The sequence below is a fragment of the Poecilia reticulata genome, linkage group LG15 (assembly GCF_000633615.1).
Source record: "Poecilia reticulata strain Guanapo linkage group LG15, Guppy_female_1.0+MT, whole genome shotgun sequence".
In the NCBI taxonomy this organism is placed as follows: Eukaryota; Metazoa; Chordata; class Actinopteri; order Cyprinodontiformes; family Poeciliidae; genus Poecilia; species Poecilia reticulata.
The window spans coordinates 17476851-17498877 of NC_024345.1; the positions used below are offsets into that span (position 1 = coordinate 17476851).

At 38.5% G+C, this 22027-nt stretch overlaps 2 protein-coding genes across 4 annotated transcripts; both read right to left on the minus strand.

Moving 5' to 3' along the window:
• Positions 1–29: 29 nt before the first annotated feature.
• On the minus strand, positions 30–17092 carry arhgap22a (Rho GTPase activating protein 22a). 3 transcript variants are annotated; one of them, XM_008429720.2, is made up of 11 exons: positions 17003–17092; positions 13450–13550; positions 7501–7697; positions 7025–7112; positions 5443–5571; positions 5116–5326; positions 4884–5016; positions 4719–4792; positions 3677–3798; positions 2247–3222; positions 30–2161 (listed from the first exon to the last, which is right to left on the minus strand). In XM_008429720.2, exons 2-11 carry the CDS (start codon positions 13499–13501, stop codon positions 1942–1944), a joined length of 2202 nt encoding a protein of 733 aa, XP_008427942.1. In that variant the 5' UTR covers positions 13502–13550; positions 17003–17092; the 3' UTR covers positions 30–1941. The 3 variants fall into 3 exon arrangements, with proteins under 3 accessions (XP_008427942.1, XP_008427943.1, XP_008427944.1); XM_008429721.2 differs by lacking the exon at positions 17003–17092 and adding an exon at positions 13792–13892; XM_008429722.2 differs by lacking the exons at positions 13450–13550; positions 17003–17092 and adding an exon at positions 11471–11972.
• On the minus strand, positions 16572–21809 carry LOC103476949 (putative ZDHHC-type palmitoyltransferase 6). The gene is made up of 10 exons (XM_008429716.2): positions 21489–21809; positions 20881–21016; positions 19847–19957; positions 19633–19765; positions 19258–19436; positions 19097–19170; positions 18809–18971; positions 18630–18712; positions 17185–17375; positions 16572–17102 (listed from the first exon to the last, which is right to left on the minus strand). Exons 1-10 carry the CDS (start codon positions 21646–21648, stop codon positions 16614–16616), a joined length of 1719 nt encoding a protein of 572 aa, XP_008427938.1. The 5' UTR covers positions 21649–21809; the 3' UTR covers positions 16572–16613.
• Positions 21810–22027: the final 218 nt, after the last annotated feature.

A 22027-nucleotide genomic window follows, 5' to 3' on the forward strand; every position in this document is an offset into this window, starting at 1 on the left:
GGTTAATTATTTCTTAATGGCATAAGTACTTTTTTTTTCTCAAATTTTCAATGTAAGATTGTGCAGCTATGAGACTAATTTAATTGGTGGCTACTTCTATCTCATCTGCATGTCGTTACCAGGGTTACCAATAAATTTGTCCAAATCTGTCATGTCTTCAATGACTAGAGTAGGGTACTATAATTTAAGAAACCAGAGACTCAGTCCAAATAAGTCACTCCACCTTTTTCCGTATAAAGTGTCCGTACTCGGTTCAGTGATTCTCAGATTCTCCTCAGTTCCATGACTCCACCTTCATACCATCAACCACTCAGACACTTTCTTTAATTTTAAAATACACAATATAATGGCAGATATCGACTGAAAATAAAAGCTAAGAAGGTTTTATTTTGTTTCACATTATTTATTTCAAGCTAGAAGACATCTAGTACATAATATACATAAGATTTGGGGATATTCATATCCATTTTGTTTCTGTTTTAAGTAATATAGTTTTTGAATTGGTGTAGCCAGAGGTCTGTCTGCATTTGACTGAAGACGCGTTTTCTGAGCATCAAACAGTGGTTATTTTCCTATCTCTGCCATGGTGAGCTCCGGATACGTTTCATGGCTCAAATTCTCAATGGCTCCAGCTATTAATCCTTTAGTACCATCTCCCTAAATGCACTTTATAGATTATGACAGTTGTCCTGAGTCATTTGTTCTTTCATTACAAGTCCAGCACTACATTCAGTAAGATTTTACTCACATTTGGGTGCATCTCAATAAATTAATTGACTTTGAAAAGTTTATTTATTTCAGTAACTGATTTTAAAATGTGAATCCAATGTGAACAGGCAAAGTCATATATTTCAAGAATTCATTTCTGTTCATTTTGAACTGCTTATAGCTTTTAATACCCAAATTTCCTGTAAAATTAAATAATTATTTTGGACACATTTTTAAAAAGATTTTTATGGAGAACTTGTCATTTTGTCTTACTGATGACAGCCTTTCATTCCGGAAAGTTGAGTGGAAGAAATAGTTCAGTAGAAAAAAGATGAAGAACCAAAACACAGCCTTAGAAGGTAGTATTCATGCACAAGGAACACAAGCCGTGTACTGAGTCCACATATTGTATAATAACAGACAGTTTCAGTATGCAGAAAATTTTCTACTTAACATTCTTCTTATTATCATATGTAATATAAAATTTTTTGAGAACGTGAACTTTGGGTTTGCGACAGCTATAAACCATTATCAAATATATCAGAAATGAACACTTGAAATACTGCATATTTCTCTGTGTTTAACGAGTTAAAAGTTTTTATTAGAATTACCCTTTTGGTGATGTTCTAATTTATTGTGATGCACTAGGATATTGTTTAAAAAGTAATGCTGCCAAAACAGTCTTTCACAACTTCTCTTAGCATTAGTGCAGGTACAATTTGAAGAAAACAAAAAGCTATCTAGAACCTCTTGGATGATGTAGCAGTCTCCTTAGAGTTGGACAAACATTGTCAACAAAGCCATCATCAAGCGGTGTGATTTTTTTGAAAGGTTAGCTGAGTGGCTTTTGACTTTTAAATCTGAAATCACCCAACTAAGACAGTTATTGTTAAAGTCTTACATTTTTCTTTCATTTGAAGTCAAGAAGAAACGGGACTTAAAATTATATGGGTGGTAATGCTGCAGTACTTTAGGATTCCTCGTCATTCAGGCAGAAATTTAGACTGTATTCTTGAGATATATTTTATGGAATGACAAAATACGTTCTTGGTCCAGGGAAGTTCTTGTTTGGCACCAGTACTGGTTCGCATAGGCACAGGACAGCCACACTGAAGTGGAAAATATGGCTATCAGCATTGCACTAGAGGTATGTTTTCTAAAAAGCTTTGGGACTGGTTGGTCCTCCTAGTGACTGAGTGCCTCCAGGACCAAATAAAGGCAGTTTGGTCAGGTCTAGTTGGTCCTTGCTGCTCCTGTTGTTAGTTCTCCAAAAGTCTTAAAGAATTCCTCCATTTCTCGCTGGAGGAGAACATTTCGGTTTTCTGCATCCTGATGTGCCCGCTCTGAATTCCTGAGTCGGATCTCCAACAAGTGACACTTCTTCCTCTCCTGGTCCAGGTCCTCTTCAAGGCGGCTTACCTGGCACTGGTATTTCGAACAGGACTCCTCCAGCCTCAAAGGAGAGAGAAAGATGTATTATTAATTTAGCAGATTTGATTGGCTATTTGAGTAAGTCAATATAAATTGATTAGTCTTACTTGCGAATGCGAGTTTCATAGTTCACTTTCTGTTTTTTCAGCTCCTGCTTTAGTTGGGTCAGCTTGTTTGGGATTTCTTCAATTATTCCTGCACCTTCCTCATCATTTGTTCTGTTTCCCACCTCAGTGTTTCTCTCTTCATCTTGTTCTAGCTTTGTTGACTTATTGCTTCCTTCTGTGTCCGACAGCGAGATTTCAAAGGGTGTCCAGATAGACGAAGTGTCAGCAGGCAGGCTCAGGCTGGAAGGAGCTACATTGTCATAGGCAGAGAGTCTGTGAGATTTGTGGAGGACTCTGTGAGAGTGGGATGTTTGAGGGGATTCTAGGTCATAGTCTCTTTGTGTGTCCTTGAGCTGTAGAGTGGTTTCTTTAAGAGACTGGGTTGAATCCTTCAGAGACAATGTAGAGTCTTTCACTCTTTCACCGGACGAGGTCGTGCGTCTATGTGCTCGGAGGGACGACAGGCCATTCATCAGCCAGTTGCTCCCACCAGATGCCGACACGTCCCCTGCTGAGCCTCCCATTTTCCCCTTTGACCCTCCAGAGACTACATTGCCCTTGAAGGAGCACCTCCATGAAGGTAGAGCTTTGGCCTGTTTGCTAGGGCTAACAGCAACTTCGCTTTCCCCTTCAGTTTTGATATTTTCTTTTTCATCTGCTTTTTCATTCAGTTTGTTTACATCATTGCCCTTAGTCTGGCTGTTCTCATCCTTCTCACATGCAAGAGGATTAGATGTAGGCAGCTCACTGTCCATCAAAACACTGGAAGGTATGTGGTTTTCTTTGAGATTTGTAGAGTTTACACTTGTAGTATTTGGTGGGTTCGTTTCTTCTTGTGAAACCCATTCTACTTTGGATCGTTTGAGCTCATGTTGGGGTGGGAGAGATTTAACCTCAGTTTTGGAATCCTCATTTGGGTATAGTCGAGAGTGTTCACTGATCAGGATAGTCATCAAATGTTGCACTTGGGAACTTCCTAGATACATTAGAAAATACCAATACTTGAGACATGTAGTAGGCATTAAATGGAAGGTGTTAAAAAGATACAAATTAGCTTTCACATATCAGGCATCACATTATGACCAACTGCCTAAACCTTTTGTTGCAAAGACAGCCCTGACACCTCAGGTGCACTATTTACAATAATGTGGTTTGGCTGCCCATACACCTATTGCCAGTTCACTACAATTTGTTTGTTTCTTGGATAACATTTGTTGACTGCTGCAGACCTGATGTGCTGGTGTGCTAGTTGATGTGATGCTAGCACATCAACTGTGCTAGCAGTTGATGTGCTGCTAGCACATCAACTTTGAGTACAAAATATGTGCCTAACCAATAACGGGTGTCATAAAGAACAGATAACTATGCAACCTGTCAGTGGTCATAATGGTAAGCCTGATTTGTGTAGCTTATGCTAAATAATCTCCAACCTTCCATCATTGTAACAGGATCCTCCACTCTTGGCCGAAGAATATTAGGTCCAAAAACGGTAGCCAGGTTCTGAACACTCATCTTATTGTCATTGGACTGCAACTGAACCTCATCCAAAAACCTGAGAAGATAACCCCAAGAACAGCAGTAAATAGCATTAGTTAATGTTTGCTGTATGCAACTGTTAATCAACACAGTAAAACTGCTTATTAGCTAACCACAATATTTATTGATAAATAGCCAATCAAGAATACTCTGATGTACACACTATTGTGCGTGACATCAGAGTATATATAGCTGCAACAGTAAGCACAACAGCATAAGCCTATATTTGAAACATAGCTGTACCATGCAACAGCTGTTTGTAACAGCTGTTGCATGGTTGGCTAGTCTTAGTAGCAACCTAGATGTTTATAGATTACCTCACCAGTGTTTTATAAGGAAAGCTAGCATGCTAATTTTATCATTTTAACTCACATTTGAATGTAAGCTGCAGATAACATAGAAGGTGATAGCAGTAATTAGCTGTTAGCTAACATACTGTTTGAAGCTTTCAGTTTAAAACTAGCATAACAGCTAAGGTGAGTAATATGCTAACTTTTGTATAATAAGCTAGTTTCTGTTTGTATGTTTGCTGATGTTAGCATTTTTTAAAATATAGTTTATAGATCCCTTATGCGGCTCAAAGCTTAAGAATGATGAATTCTGGACTTACTTTTTCAACAAAACCTGAGTCTTTTTGTGATTGGTATTATACAATAAGTGGCTGGCAGTATCAACATTATTTCAGAAATGTTAAGGCCATTGTTTCTGCTACAGCTATTGAAAGAAGGTTTGAGTTATGTGGTTGGTGTGTGTGGGCTCAGCCTGTTATTTAGTGATTCGGAAGACAGAATAGACATCATGAAGTCAGGGATGTCCTCTGGTGACAACGATGTGGGTGTGAATGAAAGTAATTTCTCTGATTCCTAAATCATAAAGCGGCAACAAGTCTGTTGTTGCCACAACAAATACTTCCACAGATGCATAAGTTAAACTTACTTGCAGATGTATTTCAAGAGGTTGTAGTTGACCTGAGGGAGGGATTTCACCTGTTTGCTTAGTTCTGTGATGGCCTTTAACAAAAGAAACAAAAAAAAATGACATGTTCATGTCCAGGAAAACGTTGAAACAATAAGATGAAAAGAGTTCAAATGAGAATTGTACCGTTTCTTTGTCCTTGCTAAGAAGCTGAGCACAGGATAGAAACTGTGAGTATTTGGAGAATGGGATTATAGGCTCTGGCAGCTCTCGTATGTACAGCTTTAACAGTGATGCCACTGTGTGGACGTCTGTGGAACTGTTGGGGAAAAATGGTGCACAGTTTAAAATAACAAACTAACATGGATAATGGAATAACATGCTGTACGCATAAGATGACCCCCTTCTGCTCCCTCACCTGTCGAAAACAGGGATTTCGCCACGGTCAAAAACATCCTGCAGTTCTCGAACATGATTGGTCTGCCCGGGTGCTCTGAAGAGACCCTCCTCCTTGAGTCCTTGTTCACGTATAAAGCTCGCACACAGTTCGACTAGCACGGGGACCTCTCGCTGAGGGCCACACTGTGACTCATATGACATCGTCGCCTGTAGATGCTGACCGAAAACACCTGCAATCACACAACACAAAAAAAAAATCTAAGTTAATAGATTTATATTTTCTGTTATGCGCACTGCAAAAGAGTGTTTAGTGGATAAATAGAAATGTGTGCTGATGTAATCACACCTCCACCAAGTGGAGCCCAGATGGCTCTGCGTATGGCTCTGACCCATTCTTCCATGTCACTCTGTGAGTTGGCCATTAGGAGGAACGATTCATGGCCTGTGTTGCTACGATCCTTTTCTCCTGTTCCCCCTGAAAACACAGATTAGAGTGAATAAAAAAAAGATATAATGAGATACAATTTTTATGCTTCTTGAACCTATGGTCATTTTATCACACTTCACAAGACTAATACTAAATTATCAGTCAATCAATAATTATTAGTACCAGTGTTTTCAATAACCTTTGAAAACCAAGTGCCCATGTAAAGTACAAAGCATGGCATGAGCTCAGCCTCTTTCTTGTTAGTTCAGTCAGCAGGAGATCATCCTGTTTGACATTTCGCTTTGGCATTTGTTTTATCTCACGACAGCTTTGACTTCCCTTTAAGTGGCTTTGTGAACATAAAGGACTACCTAACTTCAGAAAGAAAATTAAACAACATTTGGAATACAGACATAAATATTTTATTAGTGGCACAGCAGTCCAACATATGCTTTCGGGAATTGGAGTTTTACATATGATTATGTGCACTTATTGTTATGCCCTGCATTGCGGTTTATAGTGTGCTTTGTGTGTAGGGGAACCAACCTAGAAAGGGTAGTGTTCCCTGGAGACAGCAGCAGCTACTGCATCATGCCTCTCACTCAGTTCTTCCTATCCAGGAATCTGCCCTCTGTATCTTCTCACTCTCCTACCTCCATAATGCAAACACTGGCTGTATTTCCTATATTAAAATTGGGAGGGATTTTGCAAATATAAACCCACATTTTACAAATTGTTTTCTAAGCACATTTTATGTGCTTTTGTATGCAATTAACCAAAATCACAAAGAAAAGCATGTGGTTTTCATGGCACTGGGAGGCAATCTGAAACCTACACTTAGTGGAAGGTTGTGAATTATTAGGGAAAGGTAGGAAAGGTGCACTTTGGCAGTAAGAATCTTGCAAAGCAACACCACTAAGGGAATATTTATTTCATGTTCATGTACGAACTAAAAGCATACCAGTGTAAAGTCATGAAAAAAGGCATCAGCTAATATGTGGAAAAGATCCAAAAGTCTTTTCCCAAGGCATCTGTTGTTTTAGTCCAGTGTTAAATGAAACGAAAAATAGGAAAGTACTCCAAATATGTAGAATTAGAAATATCATTTATATAGTTTAAAAATAATTTTGTTTAGCAAGTCATGTCATATCAACAATGACCTTCTATTGTGGCTGTCAAAAACAAACCACATTCATGTTCCAGCAGAACAGATTAAGTAGTCAGCAATACAAATAAACACATTCTACACATTTCAGTACCTTTTGCAATAGCAATGACAACTGAAACCATGGTTTCTTCATATGAATGTGGCATTTTAGATGTTTTTGAAATACAGTCAAATCCCGCATAAAATCTTAAAACAAATATATCTATTTGTATTTTAAAATGTGCTTTGAACAATAATTCTGAAAAATGATAGTTGGAATCCTTGCTCAAGCATCCCTTGAACAAGGATTACTGTGCAACCTTACACAACAGACATGGTACCCTGCCAACTCACCTGGAACAATTTCAAAAAGATGGCGACCTGGCTCATCTTGATGGGCTGAGACCTCATTGACCTGACTGCCCTGAAGAGGAATGCAGCCCTGTAGGAGAAGTGAAACAGCAGTGCGATAGAGGGAAAGACAAGCACAGGGGTGGACTTGAATGCGAAGTGCATGTTAGACATTGTGGAGTAGTGAGCATACAGGATGCTGGGCAACTGTCCAACAGTGAGAGGTAATTGAGATTAAAGCAAGAATGACTCAGGGGAACTTCTCTTCATCTGCTTATCCCTGGGGTGGTTCCGGATGTACTGTAAGATGGCTAAAAGTCAGCCTCTTACATGACAAACCAGTTTCTTAAAAAAACATTATTAGTGAATAGGTCTATACACAACACTTTATGTAACACTTTAAAAAAAGGCATTTTAATTGGGGTGTGCATCATGTTTGTGCCCTGTTCATGTGAATTTTTTGTTGTCAGTATTATCACCTGTGCCTTGCTTTCCTCTTGGTCTTTGTAGAAGTACAGAGCTTCAGACCTCAGGACAAACCATCGCAGCTGCCAGTTTTTCATGATACTTCTCTGCCTCTTCAGCCAGCCTGCCTTCAAGGGTTTCTCTTGATCCTGAGGAGAGCAAGGCCTGGAGAGTCGAGACAACTCTCCAAGCACCATGCTCTTGGATCGTGCTGCATGGACACAAACATTGAGGTAACATTGAGGTATTAAGATAAACAGAAAAACGATAAGGACACAGTTCCCTGAGGAAAAATTGTCATCCCATTTGAACTTTTACACTTTTTATAGAATGAGTTAAATCAAGTCAGTTCTATTTAGCATAGCCCATTTTAGCAACAAGGCAGTTAAAATTCTTAACATGATAAAAAAACATAACACAATAAACTAACAAAAAGGAAATATCACATTAGTGACAAAATAAAAAAAAAGTAATAAATGAGAAAATCGATGTTCTCTCTTTAGGCAACTCTAAACAAATGGGATTTTAGCCTTGATTTGAAGGACCTTTGTGTTTCTCAGTTGGTAGATTTGTGTAATTTTCCCTACATTTGTTTTAAATGGACATACTGTTGGTACCTGATATTCAACCAAAGTAGCATATAACTGTGCCCTGGCAATTTTTTCAAATAAAACATTTAACTGAAATCCAGGCTTTATATGTTTTGTAGATTTTATTTGTTTCCTTCAAAAACCAATAAACAAGCTTGAAGCTGCACCGCTGCAGACAGGACACCTCTGCTTTGGATCATATTGTGCTTCACATGGCACAGAGTAATTACAAGTATGGATTATATATTAGCATCTATATGCCAAAGCTCTAGAGCAAAAAGCAGTGCCAGTGTAATAATCTCCAGGGAGTCATGGAGAGACATAAGCAGAATGCAGTGGGAGAGGGAAGGAAAGGAGGGAGGAATCAATGGCGTCTTTTTTTTTTTTTTGCTTTTAATTGCATCCTGCATTCTGCTGAGGACAGCAGGGAAGGTATCTGTAAGGGCCTGGACAGAAATCTCTCTTTCCATTTCTCCCTCCCGCCTCATCCAGTCTCGTATATCAGCTCTGTGTTTGGACTTTCATTTCTCCTCTTTCTGGATGTCCTTTCTTTGCAGTGTCATACATGCCGAGAGGAGAGAAGACTGCAACGCTCACAGAGAAGTCATTAGTAAATCTGTTGGCTGACATCAGAAGCAGGCGGAGCATAATCTATATTTATAGCAGACATGGCCACATCTTGGACATCTTCATTACAGAGACGGTAAATCTAAAGGAGGAACTGAGTTTCAATTGATGACCTGGCTTAATATTTTTGCAATATTTTAAGCAAAAGTGATACGCAAATGAATTCAAAACTGTTTGGAGCATTAATATAAGATGTATGTGTAGAACTTGGCAAAAGTGTTCATACACATAGAAGTCAACCGCAAAATGTTGGGAATTTATGAAAAGCCTTGGCTTTATTTGATTGATGTTTTGGAAAATAAAATATTTTTAGGAGTAGTTTTACTACCTCAAGCTTTTGCTTAAGTAATATCATTGTGAAGCATTGCTACTCTTACTGAAGCAAAATTTCTGGATACCATTGCAAGTAATTTCTGGTGTATTTTTTTTAACCAAAAATACACCAGACAACTACAATTCATGTTATAGATAGACTTCCTATATGCACACAAGCTTCTATTTCTGCTGACCTGAGTTTTGCCATTATGAGGTCAAGTGAATATACGCTAAACGTTGTACGCTGTCAGACATTTTGAAACTACCAACCTTTAAGCAGGTGAAAAAATTGTTCTTTCATTAAGCCCACATTTCTGTATTAAAAATTATATTCTGTATTTATTGATCTGAAGTGATAATCTAATCTTAAATGTTTTGTCTTCATTAGATGTAAGCAAAAAAGCAGAAGTATGTTGGCATGTCACCATTTTTTTAAAATATGACATTTTATTCATTTAGGAGTTGCATAAAATAGTTAGAATATAATTTGTTGCTATGACAGAATATAAATGGCGATAAGAAAACAGTAACTCAAATTGATTATCGTGTAGCTAAAGCAGTCATATTCAATGAATTAGTATGTTATTGAAATTAAGTGAAACACTGTATAGATTCACATACAGATTTATGTTTTCAGATCTTTTTTTAGTATGAAACATCCAACCAAAATAAAAACATTTTTATAATTTTTATAAACAGAGAAGTGATCTTAATGAAAAATATATTGCATAAAGGATGCTTTTTTTCTAAAAAGTACTTTTGATCTAATAAATCTGCCTCGTAGGAATGCATATTCTAAGTTATTGAATATGAAGTCATATGTTTTCATTATTTACTCAGATGCTGTTGTGAAAATAACCCAGCAGTTCACACACTAAAGGAAGCCACATCAGTTCTGAAAATAAAATTCTCCTCTGGAACTTGTTTTGCTATTTAACTTCCTGGGATTTGAGTCTGTTTTATCAATTTTAGAGAGCACGTCCCACTCAATGATGCTGTTTGAATTTGCCGTAAATGATGTTGCGTTAAAAAGGGACGGAGAGAGAGCTGGAAATCTAATCAAAGCAGAATACCATCTCAACAAATGAGGGATGGAAAGCCAGAAGACATGGCCACTGGCCAGGGAACTGTAAAGGTTACTGCACCATCCATCTGAAGGAGAAAGAAGAAGCATTTCTGTTTTCCACCATCTGTAATGATTTTAGAGTAAAACAACATTCTTCTTTTATTTAAAGATGTACCAGATAATCGACTAATGACTAGTATTTGATGAGTTTCAGCCTGACTGTCACAAAATCAAATTTTTCACAATCAGTGAAAACATCATAGGAAACTGCAAGTTCATATGAACTTGTGAGTTTATATGAAACACTCTTCAGTGTAGAAGCTTTTGCAGAAGGAGAACTCTAAAGTTAGTTATTTTAATCATGAGTGAGTTTGTGTGAAAGATAGATTACAATGATAATTTCTCTTTTTTGTCTCTCTCTCTCTCTGTATCTGTATCTGTATCTGTATCTGTAATCTATCTGAGGTTTTGGGTATGAAAATGGGCCATGGACCTGACTTCAGCAGCATGCTCGATTAGTGAATCTTCAAGGGTTTTCATTTTTAGCCAGATGAAAAGTAAAGATAGGTACTTTAATGGAAATGCCAGGAGGAAGGGCAACAACTCCAAGCCACTCCACTTAAACGGCATGCATGAGTGATCCAGGAACCACCTGCTGCGAAGACCACACCAAGTATCTCTACTCTGCTTCATTATAACTTCTGAGGCAGGAGCTGTTCATCTGATTTACAGCTTCCATGTTCATCTGTGCATTCACACTGGCCTGCTTTTTCCATTTGTTCCCACACATGGAATTTCCTCCGCATTAGAGGAACTATGTTTGACAGTCAGCTGTTGTGATTTTAGAGGAGGAAGCGAGTCAAGAGTTGCTCCGATCTAGAATTTGTCACCTGTTAAAAGCTGCAACCAACCAGCTGGGGTACACCCTGAAAAACACATAGGATGTACAGGGCATTGTTGAAGGCTGCCAGCAGCCATGTTTACTACAACCCATGTACAGCAAAATCTAATTTGATGGGTAATAATTTAATCAATTGTGGGAGACATGACAAATTACATCACCCCTGTAGTAGAGCATATTAACTGTTACTGAATACTGGGAAAAACTGAAGGTTCAAGGACTTTAGATAATAAAATCAAATAAAGCTCTGCAAATTGCAGTTTACAATGATGACCAGGATGCAAACTGGCATAGTGTGCAGATTTAACTATAGTATTGAAGCACTCACACTGATGGTCTTTATCAATGAAAGCACTAACGGCCAGTGATATTATAAAGACATAACAACAGATGGAGCTTTGCAGAGACAGTGAGAGGAAGACACAAGAAAGCAGGAGTGACAGAGAGAGCAAAAGGAAGAGAAAAGGAGGAGGGATTGTGCTTACCCCGGCGTGCCTGTTTTATCTTGGGGCTCAGCATGGTTACCGTTGCTGTGCTGCTCCCTCTCACAGAGACATGACTGCATCCCTCACACACTAACCCTCACACACAAACACACTTAGCGCCTCTTGCAGCTGCCTCACCCTGTTACTCCTCATCCTCTCCCAGCATCTCACTCTGATTTCATACTGATACATGCACACACTCACGCATAAACACACTTACAGGCACTTTAGCAGGCACTCTCCTCTCCCTCCTCTCTTCTCGTTTCTCTGATTCCGTCTCTGTCCCACTGCCCTGATGTGCCGTTGTTCTCCCATACCTAAAGCCCAACCCACTCCCTCTCTTTTCGCTCCCTATCGGTTTCTCCGCCTTTTGCCGCACACTTGCAGTATCATTTTCTCACCTTCTATAAATATGTCCGACTGTGTGTCCTCTGTCTTGTCACCTATATCTTAATTTTGCTCCAGTCTGCTTCATAGCCTCCGCTTCCTATAATCTGTCCATGGAGATTTGGTCTGATGCTTGCCTGGAGCAAAACCTCAGATCGATATATTTATATTAATGGGCAACGTTCTCAGCAGTAAATGTTGCAGAACCAGTAGACATGGCATTATATTGTTCTCACTGACCACTTGGCATTCCCTAAGTGAGAATATGCTTATACTGAAGCATTGCCTTATACTCAGATTGCCATCTGAGTGATGGATTTTTTCAGGTGAAAGTTGTTATTTCACCACATTTTCATTGAGAGAAAAGCGCAATGAAAAACTAAATTTCATATTGAAAACAGCTCAAACTTGCAAATTTTTTGCTTTTGTTTTTTAACCACTTAAGCCTATATAAGGAATGCATAGACTTTAAAACAGTTCTGTACCCCATACTTTTTCAGTAAACCATTCAAAAGATTGAAGGGGACATAAACCTTCTCCAGATCAACAAAGCACTAGTAGATCTGACAACAAAGATCCCATGAGCACCATGGGCTGAAATGGACCAGCGCTGTTGCTCATCTTGTCAATTGATGGACACAGGAAGAAGAAGGATCCTCAGAAGGAAAAATGTACTGGTCACATTGTCACAAAACAAACAAAATACATAAAAAAGCGACTCAGCAAGACAAAACTATGGTTACGTTTGGCAAAGATAAAAATTAAACTTAGATTGAGGTTGAGAACTAGCTTTGGTTATGTTATGTATTTTTATCAAAACCAACATGAGCTAAGTATTTCAGCCCTCCCTGCTCTTCGAGCTCATACTTTTCTTTTCTCCAGGTTTTAGACTTTACCTTTCATTTGCATACCAGACATTATCTATGCAGTTAAAAACTCAATTATTAGCTTGATTTCAAGGAGGTAATTCAGACATTTCAATCAACAGTCCCAGAACGAGGAAAAAGGTTATCCATAAATAAACTCTGATTTATAGAACAGACATTTCCACAAACATTGTTTGCATTTTTTAAATTTTTTATATGAAATATTTGTGTACTACTGTATCATCAATTGAACATGAAAAGAGCGCTACTCAGTTTTGGTAATAGATGTGCTATGTACATCACTGACAGCCAGGACCCTGACTCATTCAGGATGAGGTTTACAGTCTGACGAAAACTGCTACACTTCTCAGGCGCTCTGTAGTCTGTGTGGTCAGAGCCACAACACTCAGGGGAGTGATGTTCTTGTTTCTTTCTGGTTTGCAATGGATGGATGTGTTAAAATGCTTAAATGTTTTTCATCAGGCTGGCACACGAAATGCAGCACACAGAAGCTGTTAGCACCAAAAGCTTTCCAAGGCTTCAGCACTTTGTAGTTACCAATTACACTAATTAAACAAAGGCTTTAGAGAGGAGTAAAATCTAATTAATACTAATACATCTATTTTGAAGTAATTGCCATTGTTTTTAGCAGATAGGCTGCAAGCAAGAAAAAAATCCTTACCTAATATAATTATTTACAAAACCAAACTGAACTCTGTGCCTCACCTGATAGTTGTTTAGAGCTTTTTCTGATCTGAAGAGTTCTGGATGACTTCATGACACCGAGCTTGTCTGCACAGTTATGTCCTTTTCAAATGGTGCCATTTCTGAAGCCACGACAAAAAACACACGCAAATCCGTTAGTCTTAGGGTCCAAATAATGTCATTTCCAACATTGTGTTTCTCCAGCCCATAAACAAGCTCCACGCAACAACTCAAATGATGTTCACACAGAGAAAGAAGCACTATAGTCGCCATAATTAAGACAAATAACACGTGGCTAAGGAATGCTGATGTGAACAGACTCTAGCAGAAGGAAGTAGAGACGATCATGCGAGGATTACTTGCCATGTCATTTCGGATGGGCTTCCCAGACAACTCCCATTTTTAAGAAAGGCTCCGTTTGCAGCTCAAGATAGCTCACATAGTTCTAGATAGCCTATTTGATTAGAGTTATCGATATATATGTATATATATATATAAAACACTAAAAACAAAACCTAAATGTGAGATACTCTCCTATTGTGTTCCTGCACTGAATCATCCACAGAGGAAGTGAGCTGTGCTGATGGAGAAGTGAAAACTGATGACTTGAAAGAAAATTATATAATGGGTTTCTCCCTCTGATGTTATTACTGTACACTTCTCCTGGCTCCAGATGAGCTAAACCAAAAAGCTCTGCCTCCTGATGCTTTACAATTCAAAAGGAGAGTCCAGCATCTGAAAGGTTTGATCAAGTATGAGACAGACTCGAAACAAAGTGTATTTAAAAAAACACAATACATTTTAATAAACATGATTTCTATCACATAAAAAAAAACATCACCATAAATAAAACAGTCATTTAGGGAAAAACACAAGAGGCACAATATTGAAATGAGAAAATACATAGCTGTCAATGGGTTGCAAATGTATTCGTACAACTATAACTTTTACATTTTGTCATGTTACAACTACAAACCTCTAACTAAATCCTATGCAACAGACTGACACAATGTAGAGCACAAATATGAAGTGGAATAATTATAAATTTTCAAAATATTTTGCAGACAAACTTCTGAAAAGTATGGCAGTGTTTTCCTCATGAAGACATGGGAACACACTGAAACAGGGATAGTCCTAGAGATCTCACCACCATAAAACATGGTAGCTGCAGCATCATACTGTGGTGATAATTTTTCTTTCCACAGAGAAAAGGTAAACTGGTCAGAAATTGATGGGAAGATTGATGGAGCCACTTTCTGGGCAATCCAGGAAGAAAATCTATTACAGGCTACAAAAGATTTACAAAGGGTGGTAGCTGTTCACATACATGCTAGCACATACATTAGCATTCAGATGCTAAGCGTGCTGTAGGTGCCCAGTCAAAATCTGGAAGTAAATGCAACTAAATATCTGTGATATTGTATGAAGGTTACTGCTTACAGATGACATGTCCATCCAATTTGAATGAGCCATTTTTTAAAGGGGCAAAAGTGTCAGGCTCTGAAAAGGCAAAGCTATACGTGTACCAAAAGACTTGAAGATGTAATTATAGGTGAAAAATTATTTGACAAAATATAGATTTAGGTGGGTTGAATAAAAATGCACACCACATTAAAATAAGAGAAAAAAAAACATTTAAAACCATACGTTTTCTACTTTACAGTGTGTTGCTGTATCACATAAAGTCTCCATAAAACAAATCTAGTTTGTGACTAATTTGACAAAATGTGAAAAAAATAAACATTCAAGTTATATGAATACTTTGACAAAGTACTATGTTCACGGACAAAGAAATACCATAAAAAGCACTTGGTTTCACAGTCTTAAATGTGCTCAGCTTCATCACTTCACATGGGTGAGAGGCAGTATGGCAGACACTAAATCAGCGTATGTGACGTAGCCACTCACACAGTCCAGACACACCAGTCTCTGAGGGGTGTGGGGACTATCATCTATAATCTGGAAATATGGCCCTGCGAGACGTGTAGGAAATGAGTGTTTAATTCAAGGCATGAAAAAAAGCATGTCCCATTAGCCAGAGCAAAAGAAATGAGAGGGCAGAAATGTCTTGAAGCAGGTGAAACAAGTCTCTTGGTGCATCTTGGTAACACTGTTACCCAACAGTGTTACATATAAAAACCTTCTTTTAAAATAAAGAACTGTAAAAAATAAAAATAATAATAATAATAATAATAATAAGAAGAATTATATTAAAAGCAGCTGTAAACAATGTCACTAAAAATGTTTAATTATTTGGTAAACCACAATCAGTTTATCAGCTGATAAGGCTACTTTTTTTCAATAAATGCAATACTTTCCAAACATACCTTTCCAGTGATATTTGTCCTGCTTAGTCTACTTTTAAATGTATAAGTACAAAAATTTTCTTGATTGTATGGCAGATGATTCTACAATGGTCATCATGGAAATATGGACCCTGCATAATGGACCCTCTTTATCTACAGAGAGAAAGAAGGAAGGAAGGACTTGAACAAAATGGGGATGGAAAAGGTAGGAAGAAAGAACAAAGGAATGAAAGGACAAAGAAGAAATACAAAAGAAAACACTAAAATGAAAGGGAGACAATGAAGGAACAAACCAAGAAAAATCTAATGAACAAATAATGAATGAACAAAAACAAAAGACAAGTAAGGAAGAATGTCTTCAAATGGATGAATGGAAAATGTTTTTTGGTAATAAAATGAAAAACTAATTCTTTATATACATTTTGTATCGTCTGTTCGTTTTCCCAGATGTATCCAGACTTTCATGGTTATTTTGCATTTTTGGTTTCAAAACTTTGACGCACTGCATAAGGTGTTGAGCTGCAATCATGTGTTTCTTGAAGATTCTAGGTTTCAGTTTGGTAGTCTGGATTTCCTTCTGGATTTCCATATTATTGTTTTGCTTTCATACTTTGAATCATGCATGAGTTCAGCTAAATTTTGCTTAGCAATTCATTTTACTGGTTTCTATTTCTTGTCCATTCATGCCATCCGTTTTTCTCAGTACGACAGATTCAGCTACTATTGGGAAATCCTATATTAAAAATATTAAATAGCACTGGAACGAGGGAAACATTGTCAGTACAGTGTTTGAACAATCCCAGGCTTTAAATATGCACATGAGAATTGAAACAGTACTAAGGTCAACAGGACAGCTTTATACAGGCCAAACTGGCAGTGTTAAATATCTATGGCGGTTTTGTCTTCTGTAATTTGTCCACCACCCACAGATCTACGTCCCTCCAGGAGAAAGGCTGCTACGACCGCCAACCGTTGTCCCAGTGACCTCTGCTGCGCAGTGCCCTCACTGTGTCTGAAGTAGGTGGTCGTTCTGGCGGCGATGGCGTCAAACTGCTCTGTCAGAAGCCACACCTCCCACAGGAGAGTCAGTGCATTCATAATAATCAGAGCCACGACCCAGAACTCCTCCCCCAACAACGTGAGCCACAGTGAGAAGCTGGGACTAGACTCCGACGAGCTGAAATACAGGTAACTCGCCCCCGAAGCGATAAAAAGAAGGTGGGCGGTAACCATGGAGAGGATGAAGATGAGGAAGAGTCTGTGGTTACCCTGACCGATGCAGCAGTTGAGGAAAAGGCAGTGGTGGTCGTAGTCTTTAATGCACACTTCACACAGCTTACAGTGTTTTGTATAGTCAGGCTGGAACAGCTGGGAGGAAGACAGGGGCAGGGTAAGAAACAAAGCAACAGAGAAGAGATTCAATGTCAGCTACGAGTCCAGATCGTTTTACCTCACAGTATGGACAGAACCTGTGAGGGCTCTCGTTGTTTTCCACCAGGTCAGCAATGCAGGAGAAGCGAGGATCTGCATCGGCTCTGTCTAAAACCCCGGGATCTTGAGTCAGAACCTTATAGAAGAGACTGGCTAGTATGAAGAAGTGGAGCAAGGACACCTGAGCCAAAGTGCTTATGGGCCACACACATTCACAAGGTCAAGGATGAAACTACTTATTTGTTATATGCAGCTCAGTAGTTTACAGATATGTATACATTTCACCACAGAAGCAGTTATTCATACCTCTTTTGCCAAAAGGACAACACTTAGTCTTCTATGATTACATTTAATATGGAGCATACAGAGCGGGGAGTCTTTCTTTGACAATCAATTTTTGCACAAACCAGATATTCTCCTGTGTCCTCTCTGTGAGCTCACCCCACAGGTTTTCTCTAGAATTTCAGTCTGGGGACTCAGAGTCTCCAGTAAGAACAGAAAAATCACTGTATTTGTCAGTAGACACTTCTTTGAAGAAAGAATGGCTAGAAGTGTCAGAAAAGTGACTAAAACAGACCTATAGAACCATGACCAGGACAAGAATAATTTTTTATCTCTGGTAAATCCATCATATAAAAACTGAGTCATTTTCAATTTACAAGCAATTTTTATTAAACAATATCCTAGTGTTTCAAAGAGTTCACTATGCCATGAAATCCAACAAGACTTCGATGTATTTTAGAAGTGAAACGTGTCTGCAGTATCACAGATCTTCCACCATATTCAATAGTGGGACAGGATGCTTCTAAACATTCATACCAAACCCACCTGGAATATTTGTTGCTGAAAAGTCTGAATACAGTACTTTGTCAATCAAAGCACATAATTCAAATAGAAGTCCAGTCAGAGAATAGCCAACATGGTCACATTTGTTATTGCAGCAAAGAAAAGGCATTTTTATAAAATGGGTGTTATGCATTATTCGTGAGCATTAAGCAGAGTGGCATCCGCTGATATTTTCTGAGTTTCACTGCTCATCATTGCATGATAAGTTTGGGTCCTGGTCCAGCCTTTGTAGATATTTTCCAAATCCAAATCTAAATATTTGTCTTATGAACAAGTTCAAGCAAGCAGCTATTTTCTTACTTATGGATGTTCCACATGTGCCTGACTTGTGTGACATGTTTTACTGGTCTTTCCCTTTTTCAAAATTTGGCCAAAAGAAAAGGGACTCTGCAGTGGAAGTTCATACACATTCTGATCATCTTAAAAAAAATAAATGTGAACTTCAAAATTGCAACATGATTCAATTCAGTTTACCGAAATTGTGAGATGTAAAAAGATTGATAAAACCAACAAAACAGAGAAAAACAGAGAACAAAACAGGTGAATTGCACCATCCCTAAAATAACTAAGAAAAAGCTTTTGGCATAAACCTAAATATACCCCCTCTTTAAAGGATATTAGGCATCATTTTTCCATAGAAGCACAGCAGGGAATGAACAATGCCAGCCAACAGTGTCCCCAAGTATATTGGATTAGCTAGCCTAGAGACGAAGACATGAGACGTCAACTGGGAGCTGACCCAAACAATGCGGTATGGTTAACTACATTCTGATAGTTTATAGTTTACATGCAAATACCTCTGGTATGTGGTCATGCGGTAGTACTGGGTGAAAATGCTTCTTGCCAGCCATGGGAAGAGGAATGCACAGATGAGGCCTCCATAGCCTCCAAACATGGCAGCTATCAGCAGGATGGCAGCTCCACTTAGAGATGGGAAAAACAGGGTCCAATAGTACAGAACTGGAGAGAAATAGCACAAGCACACATGGGTCAACACAGAGAAAGGACGTTTAATGGTAGAATTATTACTACCACAAGCAATATTTGTTGTTCATTGCTTAAAATAAAACTAACATAATAAGTACCATCAGACTCTCTGGGCTTGTGATGTATTGGCTCATTTATGTACTGCTTTAACAGTTTGCTGAGTTGCTGATGCCTGAAAACAACATAAGCAGATCTCAATCAGCATCAAGAACTCAAGAAATGTACACAAACGGTTCGCTTGTTTCTACACATTGTTCACCTGAATGTCTTTCCCTGCTTGCAGAGATCTAGTGGTGTGAGGCCGCTGTAGTTCTTCTGATGAAGCACTATGCAGCCAGTCTTCTGCAGCAGAGCCCAACACACTTCTACTCCACCCCTCTCTGCAGCAACATGGAGCGCTGTCGCTCCCCGCTGGTCAACTGCGTTCACAACACACCGCTGGACAAGAAAACCAATAACCCCGCCCCCACAATTTATGCCACTGCTTGAAGATCTGATGTTGTTAAATTTTTATGCTATACATATTTATAGTTTAATGTTTGTTTTAATTATGTTAAATTTGCAGCATCACAGGTTACAGCGCATACACCAGGGCAAAAAAGTTAAAACTATGTCCATTTAGAATATTTCATACCTGGTCTTTGAGCAAATAGCGAATCATGTCAATGTTGCCGGTGGATGCAGCAAGATGCAGAGGCGTCACCTTGTACATGTCTGCGTCAGATAATCGGAACACTCCCGTCTCCCACAGATAGTGCACAGCGACTCTGAGAGAGGTGAGCAACAGTTAGAGCATTCAAAAATAAATAAATAAAAACTATTTGTTCTGAAGTGTTTCTTCCGCTTACATGTTGCCCCCGGTAACTGCATGATGCATGGATGTTTTCCCCTGCAAGTCCACAAGCCGCAAGTCTGCCCCATATTGCATCATTTTATGCATGTTGTAGATGTTTCCCTGCCTGTTGATGGAAAACATGCAAATGTGTGTATCCTGGGTTTTTGTTTGAGAAGGTAAAAGCAGCACCTTGTGGAAGATTCATGTCCCTTGAATGATTCCACATTTTATCCTGTTACAACTGCAAACCTGAAGGTTTTACATTGAAAACAAACAAACAAACAAACAAACAACAACAAAAAAAAACAAAGTTCACAGAGATGGAAAGGTGAGATGGAAAAATTACTTGATTCCATCATCTCAGACAAATCAGGCCTACAGCATGATATGGTCACCATCATGTTTCACTGCAGGAATGCTATGCTGAAAGCAGTATTAAGTACTTTGCATGTACTGCAAAAAATATGACCAGAGCATCTTCTTCTACATGTTTATCATTTTCTTTGCATGGCTTGAATTAAAACTGTCATTCTTTCAAGTATAGGTTTCTTCTTGACATTTCTCCTTTAAAATTATTGTATTATAATGCAATTCTGCTTAATAGTGCTCAATAACTTTATTTCTGATATGTTTAGTGTTTTCATTGGTCTTCAGGATGGTTTGTTCACTAATCTTTTCTATGAAACGTCTGACAACATCCGCTTCAAACATTGTGAAGTTATTGTTTATTCAAGATTGCACTGATTTCTGGTCACACATATGAATTTTGTGCAAATGCCAACAATGTCAGTTTTGGTCTCATGTGCCCAGAAGAACTTCTTTTACTTGTTTGAGGTCTTCCCTACACAGTTTGCCACCTACAAGAAAAAAAAAACTGAATCTGTGAACTATGAGCTACTTTGAGTTAGATTATCATATAAAATCATTGTAAAATACAATGATTAGAGAGGTTTCTTAGAGAGTTAGTAATTGTAACTGGAAAATGTGAAAAAATGATCAACAGGTATGAATACTTATTGCAAGGCAATGGGTGCAGCTTCTGCTCACCTGCAGGCAAAATGAAAAGCTGTCTGCCCTGAATCACACGTCATGTTAGGGTCCGCACCAGAACTGAGGAAGAAGTCTACAAGGGAGCGGTTTCCATGGAGAGCAGCATAATGAAGAGGACTGAATCCACCCCAGCCTAAATAAACAAATGCACATCACAGTCAGAATGGAAGATGTCCCTTTTCACTGAAGTTGCATGGACTTAAGCATGCTTTAGTTCAGTTTGAGTTTGCGCTATCCATCTATCTACCTCAGGACCTGTACCAGAACATCACACAGGTTAACTACAGCAGAGTTGGGTTTCCTCCTGGCAACGTCACAAAATCACACATGGAGAACCACCAGGCATGCAGATAACAGTGAGCAATAACAGCTGTGTTGGTGTAGTAGTTCTAAGCTATAATGTAGATTATGCAGACATTTCACACAGACATAAAAATTGTTTTTTTTGCTTTTTTTCTAAGAGGATAAAGACAAACCAGAGAAATGATCAGGAAGAGGTTAAGCCCTCCTGACAGGAACACAAAATGAAGAAAGTGACTTCCTCATTCAAAGCAATGAATGATTTAATACATTTTAAATTTACACTGCATCTAATGTTACCTTACCTGTGTGCCTGAGGATTGTTCGATCATTTTGCACGAAAAGTATGCACTGTTCAACATCCCCTCTTTGTATACAGTCAAATATGTCTCCACCACTAATGGTGCACAGAGGCATCGCATGCATTGTGATGGGGGCACAAAATCTGTCCTCCACGATTTCCATCGGCTTGAAACTGGAGCGACACTGAAATCAGATCAGCAGAAAACGCGCCACTACATCACGATGAAAAGCGAAACAGAGGATCATCTTTCCCCGCAAGCAATCACTCAAAATCTTTTTTTTGTGCGTGTGTTAAATGTAGACCGCTCCCTAGGCCCCCCATTGGTTGAAACAGGTCACGTGACTGACTGCTACTGCGCTTGAGATCACTATGCACTAGATGACGTATGCATTATTATGCTAATGAGATACATGCAAACGAAAACAACAGCTTAAACAGCATGTTTCGGTTCAGTTATGGAATAGAATCAGTTTAATAGTAGTTAAAGTTCAAAGCCATCACGTTTCATGCTTTTACTTACATTTTAACACATTTTAAATA